The sequence below is a fragment of the Agrilus planipennis genome, unplaced genomic scaffold, assembly GCF_000699045.2.
Source record: "Agrilus planipennis isolate EAB-ADULT unplaced genomic scaffold, Apla_2.0 scaffold123, whole genome shotgun sequence".
NCBI lineage: Eukaryota > Metazoa > Arthropoda > Insecta > Coleoptera > Buprestidae > Agrilus > Agrilus planipennis.
In genome coordinates, this window is record NW_020438894.1 from 838,785 (window position 1) to 859,870 (window position 21,086).

Here is a 21,086-nt window from a genome sequence, read left to right on the forward strand (position 1 = left end):
CCACATAAACTGCTAGCTATAAATTTTCGTGTTATTTAGCCTGTCAATTATTGTATGAATAAATGGGTCAACGTAATAGTTTTCGTTTAATCGCAGTCAGAGTCTGCACGAAAATACCATTTTGAAACGTTTAGTGCTCAACGAATGCGTTAACAAGGGTAAAAACGGGCAGTAACAAGCCGCGATGCCAATTATTCAGTTTTCTCTGGCATATGACGACCTGTAACACAGCAGTTGATCAAAAGCACCGAGAGAACCAAGAAAGCGACCCGCGTGTCGTTGCCGACAGCGTCGACCGCCGTCTGTTCGTCGCCGTCGTCGATCTGACATGAGGTCATGCGTGGGCAGTCGAAAATACGCCGTACTCCGTGCTCTCATGACGGCTGGACACAAGATGGTTCGGTCAAAGTGGTCTGTAATAAAACTTTCCCATAACACAAAACGTCGCCATCGTCCTCCCAACATGACGATGCGCCTAAGAAATTGGATTCCACAGGTCCACAACGATCTGTTAAGTTAAAAATGGCCAATTTGTTTTGGAAGTGATCAAGTACTACCTTCTTACACAGTCAAACAAAAACTATGTAAGTAGACGGCGATTTAAGCATTTTGATGACATTGTGTCGCTGTTCATTGAAAACACGCTGCATTTAACATCTTGATATGTAGTCTGTTCAATAAACACACGAACTTACATAGGAACTTTGATTAATTTCATTAATCGTATAAATATTCCCTCTTTGTGTTAATACACTTTTCCCATCCCGGTTTCCGTCGTTCAAAACACTCCTGAACGTTCTCGGATGTCGGACTCCTTAGCTGTCTTGTCATTTCACTTATTATCCGTGGTGGTGGTGATCAAATTACAGGCCACAAATTAACAGACAATCTGATGCTGAATGTGCAAGCTCGTCGTCATAGTGAAATATCCATCCAATACAATTTGACAATCTTCCGATAGAATCACATGGTTTTCCCAAATTTAGTTTACCAGCAATCGACGATCGGAAAGCACACGCTCAACGTTTTCAACAACACAGGAGATCAAGAGTCGTCGTCGTGCCTTCGATTCCACAGAAAAACCCCTCTATTGAGGGCCCCTGACGCTTCAGAGGGAGTTCCTCCCGTGGTACATCCTGTGTGTATGATCATGCATCATATCTTAACCCAACTGTACAAGCACTATTCGTTTATTTATTGGGTAGACGAATATGTACGATTTGGTTCCATTTTTCAATCTGTTCAGCATGAGGCAGCCTCTTTCCAAAGAAGACAAATAATACTTCTCTATCTTTTTGTACCGGCCGCATCAGAATGACTAGCTTTCAACATTATCATTAGATATAGAATAATACTTTTACACAGCTGCATTGTGCATTTTGCAAAAGTCTATGTACCACCCCACAATGAAGAAGAAATCGTTCATTGCTCTGGCACTCTAGTCACTTACCGGTTGGCAAAATTGCAGAAGCAATGGAAACATTTATTCAAAGACTATGTTAAAATGACGAAATTTACATTTCATTCAAGTGTACACAAGAATACATTATGTATCCCATTTCGAACTTCTGTAAATAATTCGTCACGTTTTCATTCTTGACTATGCAAACACTAGGGTTATTTAAAATTCGAGTGTAACCGTTCAGGACGCCGAATCTTTACGAGGTCTACATTCGTATACGTACAAGCGGTCACAGTTTAACGGTGAAGGATGATCCCGCAAATTTCAGAAAGGACTATCACTGTCGTTCCTGAAATAAAAAATGGTCACGAATTATTTATTGTTCTAGTAACTTTTTTGAAAGATTACATATGAACTAATTATTTATTTAACTATTTTCCGTTGTAAAATACAGAAACCAGAACGTATACATACGCATGTTACAAAGATAGCTGTGGCATACGTCCACCTTACTTGATTACCCTTAAAACAATGTAACCTGTAATTCTCGGGTGCAGCTCATATCGTATTTTCTACCTATGTACATATATTATTTATTACCTACAAGCGAGTTCAGTGTGCGCTTTTTGGATTGGTGCATAGATACACAGAATGCGGATGACGTAAATGTAATCACTCAATAATTTTACAACATATACCGAAATATAATATAAATAATCAAAATAACGGTGGATAATACACCACAATGCACATTTTAAACAAAACGCAGATTCATGTAGAATATTTCGCAACGATTTAAAGTGAACTACATATTGGCAATCATTAAATTTTATAACATTTTATTGACTTTAAACAGCAGTTTTGGTAATTATCATTGTAATATAGTACAATAAATTGTTTACGACGTGTTTTCTTACTAGTAATAAGAAAGCTATCGTGTCATCAATGCCATAATTTCACTATTAGTTTTAAACTATGTTGAAATATCGAAATGTTTAAATTATAATGAAGATAAGCGCTAGTTTTTACATAAGAAAATTCAAAGCAAAAAAAAATGAAACGTTCATTAAGTACTTACACTGTAGATAGGAAAATAATAGACTTTTTATGTAAATTGGAAAATTAACTTCGACTTCAAAAAAAAGGCGAGGTTCTTAATTCGACTGTTTAGTGAATTTAACGATGCTACACAACGAAAATAACTGTCGCAAATATATAACTCTTGCAGTATACCTCAACATTAAATAGGAACTATGATTTAATTTTAAATCCGTTATTTATTTGTGTTTAGTAATATGAAAAGCTCTGCTATTTTTCTTGTAAGGGAACAATGACAGTAAAGCTCTATTCAGACTTCACTTAATTTCTTTTTGGTATAGTCCGCGTATTGAATATTTTTACATAATATAGATATAGAAGTGCCTACATCTGAAGTATAAGGGGCAACCATACATTTTTAAACAATTTATCGAAACCATAAGACGTGGATCGATATTTCGAATTCACCGACCAAATCGAAGTTGCTCCATGTAAGCCAGATAATACAGATATTACATTTAATTCTCTAAAATAGTGTTAGATAATACTTTACAAAGGTATCTACTTGTCAAACTGAATCGGCGGCACGGTTTACGTAGTACATAACAGGCACGTAAATTTATGTTATAATAAATACCTTGTTACAATTAACAAACTATGCCAACGATATGTTGTTCGGAATGTTTAATTCACAATATTCATCGGTGCGGTGTTTGTGTGGAATGTGCGGATCCGTTTTTTCATGTGTGATGTGGTACCTACAGTATTTACAACTATCTACTTACTTGTTAATGTTATCACTTGAAAAACTAATTTCTAAACGGGATTTTACTATGAAATAACGGAATTGTAGAATTTACAATATGTACCCAGGTTACATATAATATTGTACATATGTAAACATTATACGTATTGCAACTGCTATAATCAAATACTCAAGAGAACTCAGCTATTTAATAAGGAAGTTTCTAGGTTCGCGTCACAAAATACGTTTTGTAATCTGTTTATTAGGGCATTAGAATAAATTGGCAACTGAAAAAGTTAAGGTTCCTTGATGACGACGCGAACCACCGAAGCTAGTGAAACATCCGATAGAAAGGCCAATTAAGCAAAACGAGTATCCAAAAGTTTTTCATCGTGTTGACGATTAAATAGAAAAAAAGGAATGATTGTTATTACTTAAATTGCGAAAAAAATGATATGACGCAGAGCTTTGCTGATGCTTCGTGCTTGGAGATGTATTTTATTTCAAATAAAAGAAATTGAAGCTTTATTAAAGTGCTTGGGACTTTGGTCCCAATTTAATTTCAAAATAATTGGTAATTCAACGTCCTTGGATTTTAAAACATAACTGGGTCTTCAAGGACCCAACCTCCGTAAGTAAGGGCTTCGGTTTGGAGCTCTTTTGATGAGAGATTTGTGAGACATTTGCTCATGCATATCTACATACGTAACAAATGTGCAGACATTTTAATTAGTAATATCCTTTTATTTCAGATGAACCTTGCAGACGGACCGTGCGACAGTCAACAATGCATCTTCCATTAAGGTAGGTGCAACTCTTTTATGCTATTCTATTCACAACTTCAAAAATGTAAGGAAATATGTCCTTTATTGCTACAGTAATAGGCAGTAGGTACGTACAATAGCTACCTGTAAGGAAATTTGTCCAGTTTCACTCCAATATTACCATAATATAAGTAACGGACCACATAGAAATATTTTTGTAATGTTCGATTCCAAACTTTTACTATTCAGCGTTCAGTTCGTTTATCATAAATTTTATTACTTAACATTTAAATAAATTTTTAAACGAATAACACACGTTTTCTTGTTGCTTGTTAAGTAACAAATTGTAAAAGGCAGGCCCAGCACGACCAATCATTATTATGGAGTGACTGCAACTTTCTTTTTAGTGCTTTCGGTTAATACCAAACCTGCACGTCTTCTAAGAATGTAGCCACTGGATTTGATAAAGTGTTATGTGGATTCACATATTAAGAGTTTTTTCGACGGACTGTTCACATTTATAAGATAAAATAACTTCCAAACGGCGTGAAAGAGCCAGCGACACTATTCGTAATTATTTTAAATTAATTTTTTAGTTTACTTAGGCTAGTAGCAGACGACCTATATCTTTAGTGATAGACAGACACGCTTTTCAAGTACCTAGGTAGCTTTTATGGCTTAGTCTATTAAAAGGTTTTGTCAGATAACTGATAAATGGTAGGAGCGATAGAAATAGAAAACAAAGGGTAGTGCAGGGTCTAGTCGCCTTTAATAAAAAGAAATAACCTCCATGCGCTTGAACAGTTCTAAAATTTAGTATATTGTTTGCGGTTATGTTTGGAGTTTTACTGGTGCGAAACGTAGACGATGGTCGCGGCGGAAAAGCGTTTTAGGCTGATGGTGAATATATCCTGGAAAGAAGAGGCTGGGAATGAGTAGGTAACAGAAAAGGTATCTACTAGGAGAGCAAAGGGTACTAAGCAAGTTAATAAGGAAAAGCAGAGAGAGGATGATGTGAAGGGTCAAGAAATCAATCAAATTATTTAAGTAAAATACCTTTCGAAATTTCCTTCATTTCTCATCCCTTAGTGCAAAAGAAGGTCGAAGTTTTACCTTATTTAGCCATATTTACCAAGACGTGATAAAAATAATACACGAGTAGCATACTTGACCTTTTTCATTACATTACTACTTATGCAATGGTATACAAAGTAATTCAAGTTTTATTTCTAAGAACTTACATCCAACTGCTAATTTTCAGTTGTTATTAATTCTAATGTACCTATTGACTAGGTGCATCTTAAATTGATAGTAAAAACGTACATACAAATTTAATGGAAACATTGTTTTTTCTTTGCTAAAAAAGATACACAAAGTAGGTAAATCGGTAATGTACACTCAACTTAATGTCTCTTTAACTGGTTTTAGATACACAAACATGACTAACACAAGTATTTCGTTAGGCGCCACGAATCCTGCCATGATATACATACTATCTATCTATATCATATACACACACATATAAAAATGTTTTTTCCCTGGGTTTCGCATTACATTTTTATTGTCTAAATCATAGCTACATTATGAGCATTTTCAATTTAGACGCAGTGGACAGTTTCTCTAGAAAATTTTGATGATACATCCATCGAATTCGACCACTCAGTCCCAAAATATGAGCCATCTTGTGGACTCAGAAAAACTCTAAAACGAACGATAGCGCAAATTGTACGAATTGAATTTAAAACTGTTTTCCAAATTAAATTATTCCTGTGCACTTGGGTACGGACCAACCGTTGGTGAAAAAGTTTCTGCGCTATCTTTATTGGTTCGCCAGATATGTTCTCCTAAACATTTACTCCTCGATTTCGAAAGTAAACTTGGCTAAAACATCCGACAGTCGTAACTCCAAAACGGAACCTCGTAGCTGGGCACTTGACGAAGAGAGCAGTATCTCTAAAAAATTTTGATAACACTCCCATACAGATCGGACAACTCAGTCCGGGAATAAGGGCCATCCTGTGACCTCAGGAACACGCTAAAACGAACAAAAAGCAAATTCCGCGGATTGGGTCGACTCTGACGCAGACCAGGAGTGTCACGATAGAAAACTGCTTCCGTCGAAAACTTGCCGCATTCATTGGGCTTCGAACGAGCCCATTCTGGTACGGATCGGACGTACATCTGCGGAGCTATGGATTTTTAACCGCGGCCATGTTCGCTAGCGCGCAGCTCCTAAGTTTGACGTTTTTCGAGCTGTAGCCGGAATATATTATTTTTTTTTGTAATTTAAATTTTTCCTGCACGCGACGGAACAGGTCAACCGTTGGTGAAAGAATATTTAAGCTATGTTTAATAGTTCGCCAGAAATGTTCTCCTAAACATTTAATTCTAGATTTCGAAGTTAATACCTAACCGAAACTATCTGCAGTCATATCTTCGGAACGGAATCTCGTAGGTGGGCGCTTTTATTCTCGACGCAGTGTGCAGTATCTCTAGAAAATTTTGTTAATACTCCTATCGGAACACCGAAAAGACAAGTCTGAAAGCCAACGTTTGTTGATCCATACGTGGAACGTAGATAGTATTTCTGTTATATTTATTTCTATAAAGGAAACGTTAACGCGATTTGCATTGTTTATGTATATTTACGTAGCTGTTATTTTTCACAGCAAGGGCTCCTTCGTTTGTTTCGGCCGCTTTTTGAGTACATACCCTTTTTCGATTAACCACCGTTTTTCGCTAAGACGGATAACTGCAGGTACTTAATCTTGTCCACGGTTCTGTTTGTCACCAGGGTGTACGAAAACAATGTCGTAAAACGTTCGCGCTCGGGTGAACGAAAACGATGGATCGTGTTAACCTAGACGAGAAGCTATTACTTCTTCTACTTCTACTTATATTTTACGAAGGAGTCAATGACCAGGGTACCTGGAAATAACAAACACCCCGCTCATTCTAGATCACATCCTATATGTATATGCAACATATACTTCGCGAACTTTTCGTGGCGCCACTAAACTTCTTCTAGTCCGTTTTTCTTCGTCTCGTTATTATTATTATTACTATCATCCTTTGAAACCCGTATGTCGTAGGAATATATGTATATATAGATATATGTTTGTACGTGTGGTATACATAGATACCTTTATCGTCTAGCGAAATCACGCAGCTCAACGTCCGGAAATGCATAATTTTTGTTACACTGTTGTCACCATTATGTGAAAGTTGGATGATTCGTTTTTCAATAGTTTAACTTTTCGCAAACTCAACCTCGCTAACCTTAACGAAAAAGATTGCAGTGTGTGCAATTTACAGGGGGGAGCGCCCAAAATATTCTTTTAATAGAAAAACCCATCCAGATAATATTATTTTCTTTTGAACATTTTGTTTACTCTACATTGTGTATGTACTAAATTATACTAAAGCATTGCAAACAGTTGAATTAAACAATCCATTGTACATATTTATAATACACATACCTGTTCATTTTGTATATCCGTCATATTATTAGATAAAGAAAATCTCAAACAAAGGCAGCTTTCGGTATTATTACATTTAGTATTAAATGTTTGTCTGTCCTTATTAAAGCTAATTTGATTTATGTACTTATTAGAAAACTAAAACTGTCAATTATTTACAACTTGTAGATTTCTCAATCACGAAGTTGTAATAATTTCTCCCGTTTTTGAATTCGAATTGGAGAATGAAAATGTCTAGGTATACATATTTGTTCAATATGCCATATTGTGCGAAGTCACACTTTTGATTGCGTGTTTATGGGTCAATGAAATACATGTTTGCACATCTCATGAAAGTAACCATAGCTCGAATATAAACAAAAAGATTTGAGCGCGACCTTCCTTTATAAAGGTGTAGTGTGCATATTATTCGTATATTATTACTATTACACTTGCGTATTTACTTTTGCTAACGGTAATTCAACCAAAGTAAAATAAAATCGATAAAACTAAATTAATCTATAAAATATGCGCTTTATGGGATGTTCCACGTCCCCAAACATATTCAATACAAAACCGTACAAAATATCACGTTATTTTGGGTTAAATGTATGTTGCTTGTGATACCTGAAACACGTGCGACTTATCATAAATATGTATACAGTGTGTGCTCCCTAAAGTAAGTATACAGCTGCGTGCATATGCATGCCTGTTTTACTTATTTAAATGACGTTTCAAACTATTCAAAATTTTAAACATGAAAATAAGTGGACTAATTAAAATAAAATCATGCACCCTTGTGTAAGTGTATAAACTGAGACATTGCTAATTTATATATGTATTTCACTAAAAAAAGTTGGAGAACTGATACTGTCCTGATTTGGGTCGAAAGACCGTCATCGGTTGGAGTCGCTTTGTAACGTTTCGCTAGTACAAGTGGCGAGCTTCTTTAGAGTTTCTTCCATCTCCGATGCTGGACGTTAACTGGCGCCTTTTCCAAGTCAGAACTGTAACATCATCAGGACCCTGACTCAACGAACTAGAAGGATCTGCGAACCGGAAAATGTCCATACGGAACTCGAACACTTAAAGACCGCCTTCTAGGCGGATGATTACAAAACGAGGGAGATCGAAAGATCAGTGCATTTGAATAGATTAAAATCAACAAACGGCGCACTGCTTCCCTGGCATGTCTGTCATATGTCACAGATGGAATTGGCAGAGTCTTGAAGACACACGACATCGAAACCATTTTCAAACCTACGAAGAAGATCCAGCAGGCCATCAGGTCAGCTAAGGACAAAAGGCACCCTCTTTCAGTCTCAGGAGTCTACCGCATACCCTGTTTCTGCGGAAAGATCTACATAGGAATCACCAAGAAATCGATGATAACGAGACTGAAGGAGCACAAAGCAAGCTGTCGGCGAGAACACTCTAAAAGGTCTGCTGTGGCCGAACGCGCACGAGCAACGGCGACCACAAAATATTATTTTTTGAGAACTGCAGATTGTTAGCTTCGCTCAATGGCTATCACAGCAGAATGGTTAGAGAGGCTATCGAGATCCAAAAATAGCTGGTGAACTTCAACAAGAAGGAGAATATCCTCAGACTCATCCACATCTTGAACCCGATCCTCAGGGGCGCCCAAACGGTTCCGATCGGCATGCCGCGGTTGTCCGAACCGGAACAACCCCCCCCCCCTCCCTACCTACCGTCATAAATACAACTTGTACAGGAGAAGTAGTGATTCCACGTCCGACATATTACAGATGGAGAACCTCTAAAGAAAGTCCGCACTCCTGTTAGGGAAATGTTAGGAATCATTTCCAACTGATGACGACCCGAATATCAGAACAGTATCGCTGAAAAATACTATTATGTGCAAATAAATCTGTGCAATATACACACATACTACTGATTACATTCTGCCAGATTAAGTGTTACAGCCACAGGGAAAAATGCAATCGTAACGGCACTTTTACAAGATCCCATCACAAAATAATCGATCAAAGATGCCATAAAAAACAATACCGTATGATTATACAAATTAAAGAACATAATTATTATATATTATATTTCTTGCATGTTCGACGACAGTTCCTTTTTGTAAATAAGTTAATGACAACTAAATATGCACAACATTAGCATGTCAAGTGGCAATTCCGTCTGTAGAAAACAAAAACTTTTTTTTTATTTCTGAATTGAATTAATCATTAAAACAACTACAATATTTCGACTCTTCAGCCCCTTCGCGCAGCTACATTGTTCATTTGGTATCTTCATGTAAAAAATTAATAAATTGTTTATTTTGCAACTTTGAGTGATAATGAAAATTCTTCACTGACTCTTGGTTTTTATCGAGCAATGAAATTAATTTTTGATTAATGGAGACTATTAATCGATATGCGTATGTAATAACGAAAGAGATAAGGAGATAAAGTGGAAGCTGCAATCTTGAGTTGCATTCTTTGGCGTATCTCACTCATACCGTACCTATTAAAACAACAAAATTTAGAGACTTTGTAAAGTAAAAAGTCAAAGTGTCGCAAATAATGAACATTCTTTGCACAAGAAATAATGAAACGATTTCCAATTACATTATATATATATAGTGTATAATATTTATAACAAACTGACAGATATATCTATAGTAATTTAGTTGTTTACCGAGAAATATTTGCTAGAATTATCTCAATTAAGTATGTTGCAGACATCTGCACCTGTAATAAAAACATTCGCATCATTTTTTACATCTGCTTTCGCATATGAAAGAGTAATTAATGACCGTTAATATTTATGATGATAATGCACAACCTCCGACTTGAACCTTGACGAAACTCTCGTATAAACTAGAGTGGGTGGATCGGCTTGCGAGTTTCAATGATTTAGGAAGTCCCTGACAATGGACAGAAAATGAACTTATAAAACATTCCGCAGCTTGTAATTAACGCGACGGTCCAAAAAAAAAAAACAAAAATTCTTATCTTTAAATAGTTGACCATCACTTTGTAAATTGATAGTTGTTGGGCTGCTTATTCGCGAAATGGTCATAATTAATGCACCGCAAACGAAGAACTTGCAACAACCCAATACAGAGACGATTAAAATTCAAATATATTCTTGATGCGTGCCGGAGTATATCAATTAATTGAATGCGATTGCTGGTATAAGTGATGGGCGGTAAATGCATAGTCACACCGCAGGCAAACGTCGCACTTCCACACCAACTCCATTATAGATCGTTCAATAATCTAAGATCGTGGATTTTTTTGAGAAAACAAAACGACAAACGTGGATAGTACATTTAAAAAGCGAGGAAGATATTCTTAAATCCAATTCCTACGAATAGTATCGAAGTACTACACATATGAAAGAAAAACCCTTTCTGTCAGAAAATTGCAATGGGATTCAACAGTAGTTACCTACTAATGGACGGCAAAACAGTCAAAATCGCTTTTTCATCAGACTAGTTTATTTGTCTATTACAGTCTCCTTCACTTTTATATTTTATTATTATTCCCCACAGTGATCATACTGTGATCATATCTCCAGGCACACTCTACAGAAATAAAGAATGAACGATATACCTATGTAACGTATCTAATTTAATGATGATTGGATCTCTAGTTACAGCGTCAACTGTAACGATTTCGATGAACTGCAATTTGCATGTCGATGATAGTTGGTTGATCATGGACGGTAATATGCAAAACCCATTATCAATCATTGCCAACTCGTAATTCATTATCAGAATATCTACATACGTATGTATGTATGTATGTATGTACAGAAGCTGACCTTTTGACACTCACTTGCTGTGGTCATTCAACAAGTATTGTAATACATGCCCACAACATACATATGTATAAGTAGGTGCAAGGAAAAAGCTAATGATGAGGATGATGCATGATTATAGAACTTTGTATACGATCCTCTAGGCATAATTATGGAAAATTGTATGCGTCAAAATTAGAAGTGGTAAAACGTTTACAAAAATACTCTAAAATATGTAGATGACATCAAGCATAACTTTCTGTTTGACATAATGAAATTTGAAATATTCTCACCTATAAATCTCGCAAAGGCTTATTTATTCATGTGTGTTAGCTTTTAAGTCTTTAAGGTAGAGATAGAGGTGATATCGACGATAGAACACGGTTAATAATTGTGCAAGTTGCTCTTGTCACTTGGCGTTGCTGCTATAGGTACATGAGAGCAATCACCTGTGACTTCCACCTTACATCTTAGCGGGTGACACTCCATTCATCATCGTACCATTTTTAGTATTCGCACTGATGTCGCTGCTCGAAATTGCCTACCTCTTTTTCTGACGTACAATCGAGAGATTTCCATAAACGTCAAACACACCGTTTGTCAAGCTCTTGTTTTAATTTGCGTGATACACAACTCGAAAAACATAATCCTTGCAGATAAAACCTCGTAGATAATCGCTATTTGTCGTCGGCGGTTCCTTTTTAATTTTACCATTGCGGACTACGCTGGAAATATTACTAATGCGATAATGTAACAAGAGCAATGTTGCTCTAAATATAGTTTGATTGCATTTTTTATGATTAATTGCCTGAAATGCTTTACAACATGAACACAGAACAGCATTTACATTGAGTAACAAAAAATTATTCCAAAAATAAATCTAAATTATCAAAATATGTATCCTGTCTATTTCAGTTTGGACCAAAAAAATATAAAAAACGCTCTGATTGTATCTTTATCATTTGAACCCTTCTACCATATACTCTGATTGTCACTATTCGTTCGACATCTTCCACGTGTTATTTTGCTTAAGCTTTATTCGTTCATAAAAAGACGAGACGTTGTAGGTAAGTAAAATTAAGTAGAAAAAGAATCGAGGTATCCATTAGTTAACCTGTAATTTATTTTGCCTTCGTATGGGTTAATTATACCTTTATAACCCTAACTATTATCAAACATCTTGGTGTAGACATTAAAACTGAGAGAATTGCGTCTAATAATAACAGGCAGGTTCTTTATTAGTGATTCGTAATTTACATACGCTGCTATCTAATCTTAATAATTTGAAAAATGCAAACAAACGCGCGCGGAAATCACCTTATTACTGAAAATTTCGACAAGTTTAAACAAAGACAGGAATGTGTGATTTACGGTGTGTGGAATAGGGATTACACCACGGATGTAACTATTGCTTTGTATTGTACGAAATCCTACACAAAGTGTATAATGTGTTCAGAACGTGCTTCAACAATATTTAAGAATGCCTAAAAGACTGACTTTGCTGACAATAAAGTTCCAATAACACTTGCAAAGGTTGCAACTACCTACAAGTAAACGTTCTTATTTTAGTAACATGCCAAGAACTTGTTCTCGTTCTAATTTAAAAAATTAAATACAGCAATTTTGAAAAATTAGAGGTAAACATGCTCTGAACAGCTTTGTAAAGAATTGAAAATGTCCTGAATCAGTTTTATCTAAAATACGGGAAAAAATGTGTATTTACTTCCCATCAACGTTTCAGTGTATCTGAAATCAAGTTTGGAAATTCAGCAGCTTCGATCCTTTAATACTAATTTAGATGAAGTAAGTAAGTGACATGTAATTTTTCTTTAAACGCCGCCCCTAATTAAATCAAAATTATTCCATTTATAAAGTTAGCTAATAAGGTCGAGGGCGTGACATCAGCAACAACTTTTCCTCATTAATTTGAGGTAATCTGTAGAGGGTTTATTTTACGTTGATGTTTAAGACTATTATTTATAAAGTTAGTTCGCAAACAACCTTTGTGGGAGGTGTAGTTAGTTATAAGTAGGTATGCCAACATACATATTTAAATAAACAGATCCGTACATACATACACACTTTAACTTTTTTTTCATGGTATAAAAAACAGAAGCTTCCAAAATTACAAACTTGTGCTTTAGAATAAATACATACGTATAAACCTATCGTATTTACCTCAAAACGGTGCGAAAATGTTATAAAATGAATCTTAAGAATTATTCGCCTATAGAAAGTACCTAAATAATGTTGAATCGTCTATCAGTGAATCAAAAATGAAGTTAAGAAATGGGGCAATTATTTCTAGAAGAGGGTAATTTATTATTAGCTTGGCGTTTTCATTGTTTTACGTTAGTGCAACAAGTGCGCCAACAACGCAACAGCGCGGTACCGCGTACATAAATAAGTATATTATAAGCTGACAGACGAGTTACCAATTATACATATTTGTTTAACAAATGAATATAATATGTCAACATACTGAACATCCAACCGAGATACACCTACGATTACTGCGGTATGCAACGTTCCAATCGCAGCGTGCGTTTTGCGCTCAGCATGTTCGGAACATGCAAACTGAAAGCCACATCGTACTTAACACAAATATTAAAGGATGATAATATGAGCGCATGCATTGGTAATAAACGACTGGCTGCATGTTAAAACCAGCTGCTATCATTTGTGAATACAAAGACCACCATATTTCTGAAGGATCTCTCAGGACACTGTAAAACTATTGAGGGATGATATTGCGTAGGATCAACGTGTTGATAATAATTAACTTCGTACGGTGCATAACACACGTTCCAGCTTATACGCCTGCTGTACCTATTAATACGAATTACGAATTCATGAACTAGTGTTAAATACTTCCGAAGAAGGCACAGTGTGTGGCGAAACGATTGTCAAGTGCACTGAAATTTTTATTCGCACCATTTTTATTAAAAAACATTCGCTTAATATCAACCATCTGTCTTCCAGTATAATATTCTTAATCTTTAAATTACAATTGGAATTCAGCATTGGAATAATAGTTATCGCTCGGTCGTATATATGTATGTACCTGCGGTTCATTTTCTGTTTCCGTATTGTTGTTATCGCTAATGCGTCTGCCGCAGCGCAGGTAGGCAATAACCGATATTGAAATTGTAAGTTATTAATTGCTTCCCTCATATCACATTGCTGTTGTGCATGTCCATTAGCCGGTGTTTTTTCAATTTTCGAAATTAATTAAGTCGCGAGAAATTCAATCTTCAACTGCAAGTAAACAGCAACCGCTTTAGCGGCTCACATAAACACTTGCGTGAACAAGCAGGAACATACATGGCGGTGCAGCTAATGCTTAGATACGAGCAACACGAGAAAAAATTCTGTCACGCATTCGTCCGTTGGTATTTTCGTATACAATGCCGTCTAGTTCCTTACTTACATTGGATTAAGAAAAAAAGGCAGTTTTTAATTCATTACATCTATATTTTTAACAACATCTAAAAGTCGTAAATGACGATTTATACGTAGCATTATGTGGAAACGGCATTACAGGTCAACCTTAGATCAAAACTGACCACCTTCCTTTATTGTTTAATACTGATATTCGTTGTATAACACTCTACATTGCTTAAACCCCATTGTCAAAATACAACACTATAAACCACCGAAGCACTACATAACAACGTACACTTTCGCGGCCAGAATCTGGTAGAATTATTCATCATGCTAAGAAGCCGTGGTCTAAATGAACAGTTTATTTACGCCGAGACGCTTCAATCGAAACTTAATGCTACCACTACTGATGAGGTACTTCGTGGTAACAAAGTCACCTTCTTCAGGAACGATTTTCTTCAGTCCCTGAACGAGCTAACTTTGTTGCTGAAAAATACTGGATGCTCTATATCACCACCAAAAATAACAAGACTTCTTGATTCTGTTTTCGATGTCCTAAGTTATTTTAAACATTCCACTGAACTAACTCTTTAACAAAACATCTTAAAAGACAAAAAATGTTTGAGCATTTAAAACTGTCATTTTTTGGTCTTCCCAACATCGAAACATCAATTGGGAGGTGGAGCGAGTGTAGTGGTTTAAAAACTAAGTAAAAAAAAAAACAGTTGCGGCCCAATTAATCTTACTTTTCATTTTTTATATTACTTTAATGTCACTTTCCTACCGTCTGCCTTGATATTATCAGCCTTTTTTCTTTGATACCTAGCTTATATGATTGCCGTGAAGTATTTAGAGGTGATCCCAATCTTTCTCTCCTTAACTACGTATTTGCGAAACACTCCGTCAATAAATTTTTAAGGATTAGGCTACCTTTTCTTGAACACCTGTAAATGCACAGAACGCTCCATCATTTTCCCTTTCTCGTCCAAAATGTTCCGAATTATCAACATCCATAATTGGATGTTTTATGGTGTATGTAAAATTACTGGCATGCATTCAGATTTTTACCTGGCACTTTTGCATATAGACCATGGGGTCGTTCGAATTCCCGTCAAAAATTTTATTTATTGAAGGGTGGATTCAAATTGCACATCGCCTTCGGTTTTAATATTTTAGAAAATCTGCCTATCAATCTTTATTTCAGTTCGGAAAAAGTTTACCACAAATGCAACCTTGTCGTGAAGAACAGTTAACCATTATGTATAGTCTGCCCACCTTAGTTAGGGAACACCAAAAATTGCATATACGTGTTAGGTTTTTGTGAATAAATAGTTGTTTGGCGCGATACTACCCCAAAAGTGTTGATTCCTAGTCATTCATTCCTTTAAGCTTGGCTCCCCTCATAAATTTCATGGCAGGTAGTGGGAAAGTCAACTTATAGCGCTTGAGTGACACAATTCCTTGTAAATTTATAAAATAGAGCGAAGAACCGAAGAAGCTTTGTGCCGTGCGGAGTTTCAGTTAGGTTTACTCGAAGGGGGGCCTTAGACAAAGCATAATTGAGTTTTACGTCTACCTGTGACTCCTCTGGTTTTGTTTGATTTTTACACCTGGACTCGTTTCCAGGAAATATTCAACAACACTATGCAGTTCAGCTCCTCGTCGACAGTGGTGACTCGTTATGAAAATTATAAAAGTGTATCATCGGTAGAAATTATGGTTTGCCTCTAACAGAAAAGTATTAGTATACGTAGTATATTTTCATATACCTATATATATAATCGTGCCATTGTTCGGTCTTTTATTCACAAAACATAAAACATTCATCCTACAAACGTTTTTCATCGTTTAGAACAGAGTGCCGGATTTGCACATACATATACATATAAGATAAATTGTTAAAGCTGAGGGTCCTCTCCTTCAATGGTTTATTAGGGTCTCACCAAGTCTGAGTCCGGTTCATTCCGATATCGATTGTTGCTCCAAATTCGATTCGACGTTCTGATACTAAAAATAATTTTCCGTAAACTGCTAAATAATATACATACTTCCACATTTCTCTTTCATCATGGGCTATTTATGTTCCCTGTTTCTACAGAATTCAATCGGGAAATGTTCATCATTTGCGTTATGTATACATAACTTATATATATATATATATATATAAGTGTACGTAAAACATCGCTGATGATCATCACCGCAATTCTTGCGTGGGCAAAATGGAAAAAAAAAGTCATTTTCTTTTCTCTGTATTCCAGCGCAGTAAAAAGTCACGTGTCCCTGAGCTGGAATCAATGAGAACCCCGACGTGGCTCTTAAAATCAACATTTTTATTAGCTTTGCTCTACCTGACACCTTTTATTGTTAAACGATGAACACTTTTACGGTCCAATTGTTACCCAACGGGACCGAAACATTGAGGGTATTTTAAATGCGACGATTAAATTTTATAAGCACGCACATACAACCCGGATACGTTTTTGAGATTTTCGAGATGGGTGATTGGATAGTCTGTTTAACGTTGTCATCTTACAATTAGTTGACATTTCTTTCAAAAACAAGTAATGAAAATAATTAGTTGAACGCTAATAAGTCTATTTAAAATTGCTTTTTATATTCTTTCTAACTTTCACTTTTTATCTGCGAACGTAGGTATACCTGTATTATACAGAGTCGCGACACTCCTTTTTATGAGCATCCTTTACTTATAACGGCCTTAATATAAAAACAATTAATTCCTTACATTTAATAACAACTGTTATTCTTCATATTAAAATGTCATACAGTGCGTGGGCTGTCAAATTTTGCATAAAATATTCTTTGTCTGTTAACAAGATACTCCTTACGACGTGTTGTAGAGGTGTTATCATCATTATACGCAATTTAATACTTATTGTTTGCAAAGTGGCTGACAATCCAAAACGACACAGAACACTGGAAAACACCTCCAATGTTATTCTAAACGATTCAGTAGACGATGTCAATAGTCGCCAAAAAGTTGACAGCAAAAAAAAGAATGCGAACAATGTTACATTGTTTTAATCGGCTAACGTTTCTATTATCTACTGATATAATAGACGCACATTAGAATATTAGAATTTTATGTGCATATAATCAGTACTAGAACTGTACTATTATAAAGCAAGCAGGTCCGTTCAGGGATATTTTAGATAGAACATTCTTCCTGGTCATTAAATACGGTGGCTCTGGTCATAAAATATTAAGGGAGACACTTCTTATTCATTTCAAACAAAGTTATCTGCATATATTGGTACTTGTGGACTTAAAACATTACGTAAAATTGCATGGATCCACTAACGGACCAGTAATTTTAAGCATTTGCAAAAATAAAAGTATTTCTGTTGGCATCTTCAGTGGAAGGAATGAAGGTCGACGGTCACGAGAACAATGAATGTTTTCTATTTTACTTTAAAGAAAGGGATGAAAAAGTAAACGTTATTTGTTGTAAAACTATAAACATAGTATGTAGCTAATAGATAAATATTAACAGACAATGAACTGCAAAATAATTAAGTACTTGGTCATCATTGGACGTTTAGGTATGAATTTCTACTCAACGTTATCATTATTTAATAATATACCAATTATTTGCGAAATTAGTTGAAAACAATTTTGTGATAACTTGCTTACTTCCCAAAGAGTAGTCGCTAATGACATAAAAATCGGTGGAATTGACTGTCAGAGAAAAATTCATATACCTAAACCTACATAAAAAAAGGAAAAACAATAAATAGAAGAAGAGTTCCCATCTCTCACATGTAATTTACGATGAATTCAGCCTCAAGTGTCATTCGTAGTGGAACTCCAATCATATTCTGAAAGCCCTCCAAGTCCTTTAGTGAAGTGCGCAACGATTACGGGATTTTTATACAGACGAGTTTCCAGCAATTAGTGAGACTCGAAGAGGCGATTGCTATACCTTCCTAGTTTCCAAACGGAAAAAAGACACATCCATAAAGTGACTAATTCTGCTCATCTTAATAATAGTAAAAATGTACAGGGCGTTTTGTTTACGTTTACAATAAATGTCAAATTGTCATTGGAAATATGTAACTAAATCCAAATTAGTTAACACAAGAACACATTAAATGACGTTTAAAAGGTACTCATGAAACAATCCCTTCATTTAAGTCCAGCAGTTTTACAGTGACCAGTACGAGGCTTTACGGAGGCACGTGTCTCTCTTTTGATACAAACAATAAATAAATAATCAGCGGTCATTAAAAGGTATATACATACATACATATATATAGATACATACATACATACATGCAGATTCAAAAGCATTAGAGATTTTTTTATGTTACCAGAAAAACCCATCGTAAATCGATCGCCCTAGAAAGCGGAAGAATAGAGAAGATCCTGTATAATTGCAATGTACAATTTTCGAAAAATACCGTGGGGGAAATATTACTCATCCGATGGGGCCTTTAAAAGACCTCTTGACAGTTTCTGCAGCTACAGGATGTTCGGTTGGAGGGTCAAAGACAGCCAATTTTGTTTCGCTCTCATTAAAATACTGCTGGATCAATACCGCAAAGTAATTTTGACCATTGAAATCCCGCTTATTTTCCAATTGTTTTTTTGGAAATAAAAATGAAAATTTTGACCGAAATTTACAATCGACCGCACCATTTCAATTATGTAGATATTGCAAAAGTCTGTTAAGTCCATGCGCCATTCAGAAATCCATATCATTAATTAAACTAAAATTAATTTAGACTTAACGTTCTGCGAAATCATTGAGATGTTGACGTTTCTTGAAAATGTTCGTAATTGTTAATAAAAGTTCTTTTGTAGCCTTTCATCCTCAGTACCACTGTCATTCCACGTTATCAGTTGAAACGGCCCCGAAATTGTTTAAAAATGGCACACGGTTTGTCACAACACGATCAAGATAATAATAATGCTTTGGCGTCCTAATGTTGTTTTCGCTTTTAATAAGAAAATTACAAGGTACTTTAGAACACGCATGCAAACTCCCTAAAGATCTTTCCAACAGTGCGTATAGTAAAGCAAAAAGAAGATAAGAGGAGCATTAAACTTACCTACGTGTGCAGCACATGTGTTGTCCTACGGAGGCCTCATTGGCGCGAACGTAATGCGAACGCGTGACAACGTTGCGTAGCGCTAATCCTTCCCGGACTCCTCTTCCTCTTGATCCTGAACGATAACCAGCGGCACACTGACTGCTACCACCCTCTAAAACGCGGGTCATAGTCGACGGTGTGCGGCGTCGGCGGTACGTACGACGCCGTCAACGACGACGCCATCGATGCCGGCGACATCGCATGTCCTCTTTCCTTCCTTTCTTCCTTCCTTCCTTGACTGCCTCCTCTCCCTCGCCGACACCGCAACCTCCACCTCTAACTGTGTACCGTCGCTGCTGATGTTGATACCACAACTTCATTTTATTAACGGGTGATTTGCCTGCCAATATTCAGTCGACGGATATTGTACTCGCGAACTTTAAATTGACTACCAGTGAATAGCGTGTCGTCACCGTCGTGGTCGAAATTATCGTATATGTATATCCAGACATTACGAAATAAACTATTTGTAAAATCTAAACTCGTCCAATGATCTACGGACTAATCAAAATTAATATCAGATGTTGATATAGATAAACCGTATTTTTTTTTTAATTCATAAAACGATGTGACAAGAATTACCTATCAATGGTAGTGTTTCCGTAAATTTTCAAAAAATTTTAAAAGTCGATGGGGAGAGAAGGAAAAGGCCGGCGGGCGAGAGACGGTGAAGGAAGGATGATTCCTAAAATGTTGTAGCATTATGCATGCTGCTCGCTATGGATAGGAATCCTGTAATTTCTAGATCGTCATGCTTATTCGCCGATGTTACGTTCTTAAGCGTATTTTTCTTTCCGATTCATGTTCTACTTCGGGCTGTTTCATGATAAAACCAACATCTCTGTTCGTAAGATTTTTTCTATTGGTTCGCGCAAACGATCTAAGAAACACCATTGCCTACGTATCATACAATTAGTTTGAAAATTAAACGAGACTACTTGAGGTTAGGCCAAATCGCTCATCAGCCCGAATCTTATACTCGACTACGAATTACCATCGTGAAAGCCCATATTTTATATTTTGTTTCTTATTTACGAACAAAAACAGGATAGAATTGACAAGCTTGCTTTGATATAATTCAACTCGGAGAAAGATGATTTAGGATGAGGATTGTTCTCTACAAATCTCTCATCTGTCGTGTGTATTTTTTTGTATAGTTGCAACCAAGTTCCTTATCGCATGCTACGGCGGCGAGGAGCTAACTAGCAAAAATTAGCATTGACAGATGAATTTCTTTTTATTGTCTGGTTTCTTTTACCGAAATTTCGTTATATTTCCGCGGAGACTTTTGTGACGGAAAAAGAATGTTAAAACAAAAATTTGGCGCAAAAAAGAAACACCTCAAGACTTTTTTTCTTTAAGTATTCCCAAGTATTTAAAGAAATTGCAGGTGCCCAAGTAATCTTTAAA

The 21,086-nt window shown here is 35.9% G+C and overlaps 1 protein-coding gene across 1 annotated transcript in view; it reads right to left on the reverse strand.

The window, feature by feature from the left end:
- Positions 1-19,819, reverse strand: part of LOC108739396 — a 77,999-nt gene extending 58,180 nt beyond the window's left edge. The window contains exon 1 of the mRNA XM_018473278.1: positions 19,635-19,819. Within this exon, the coding sequence (XP_018328780.1) occupies positions 19,635-19,804 (170 nt within the window). The 5' untranslated portion in view covers positions 19,805-19,819. The remainder of the gene's footprint in view (positions 1-19,634) is intronic.
- Between the last annotated feature and the right edge of the window lie 1,267 nt (positions 19,820-21,086).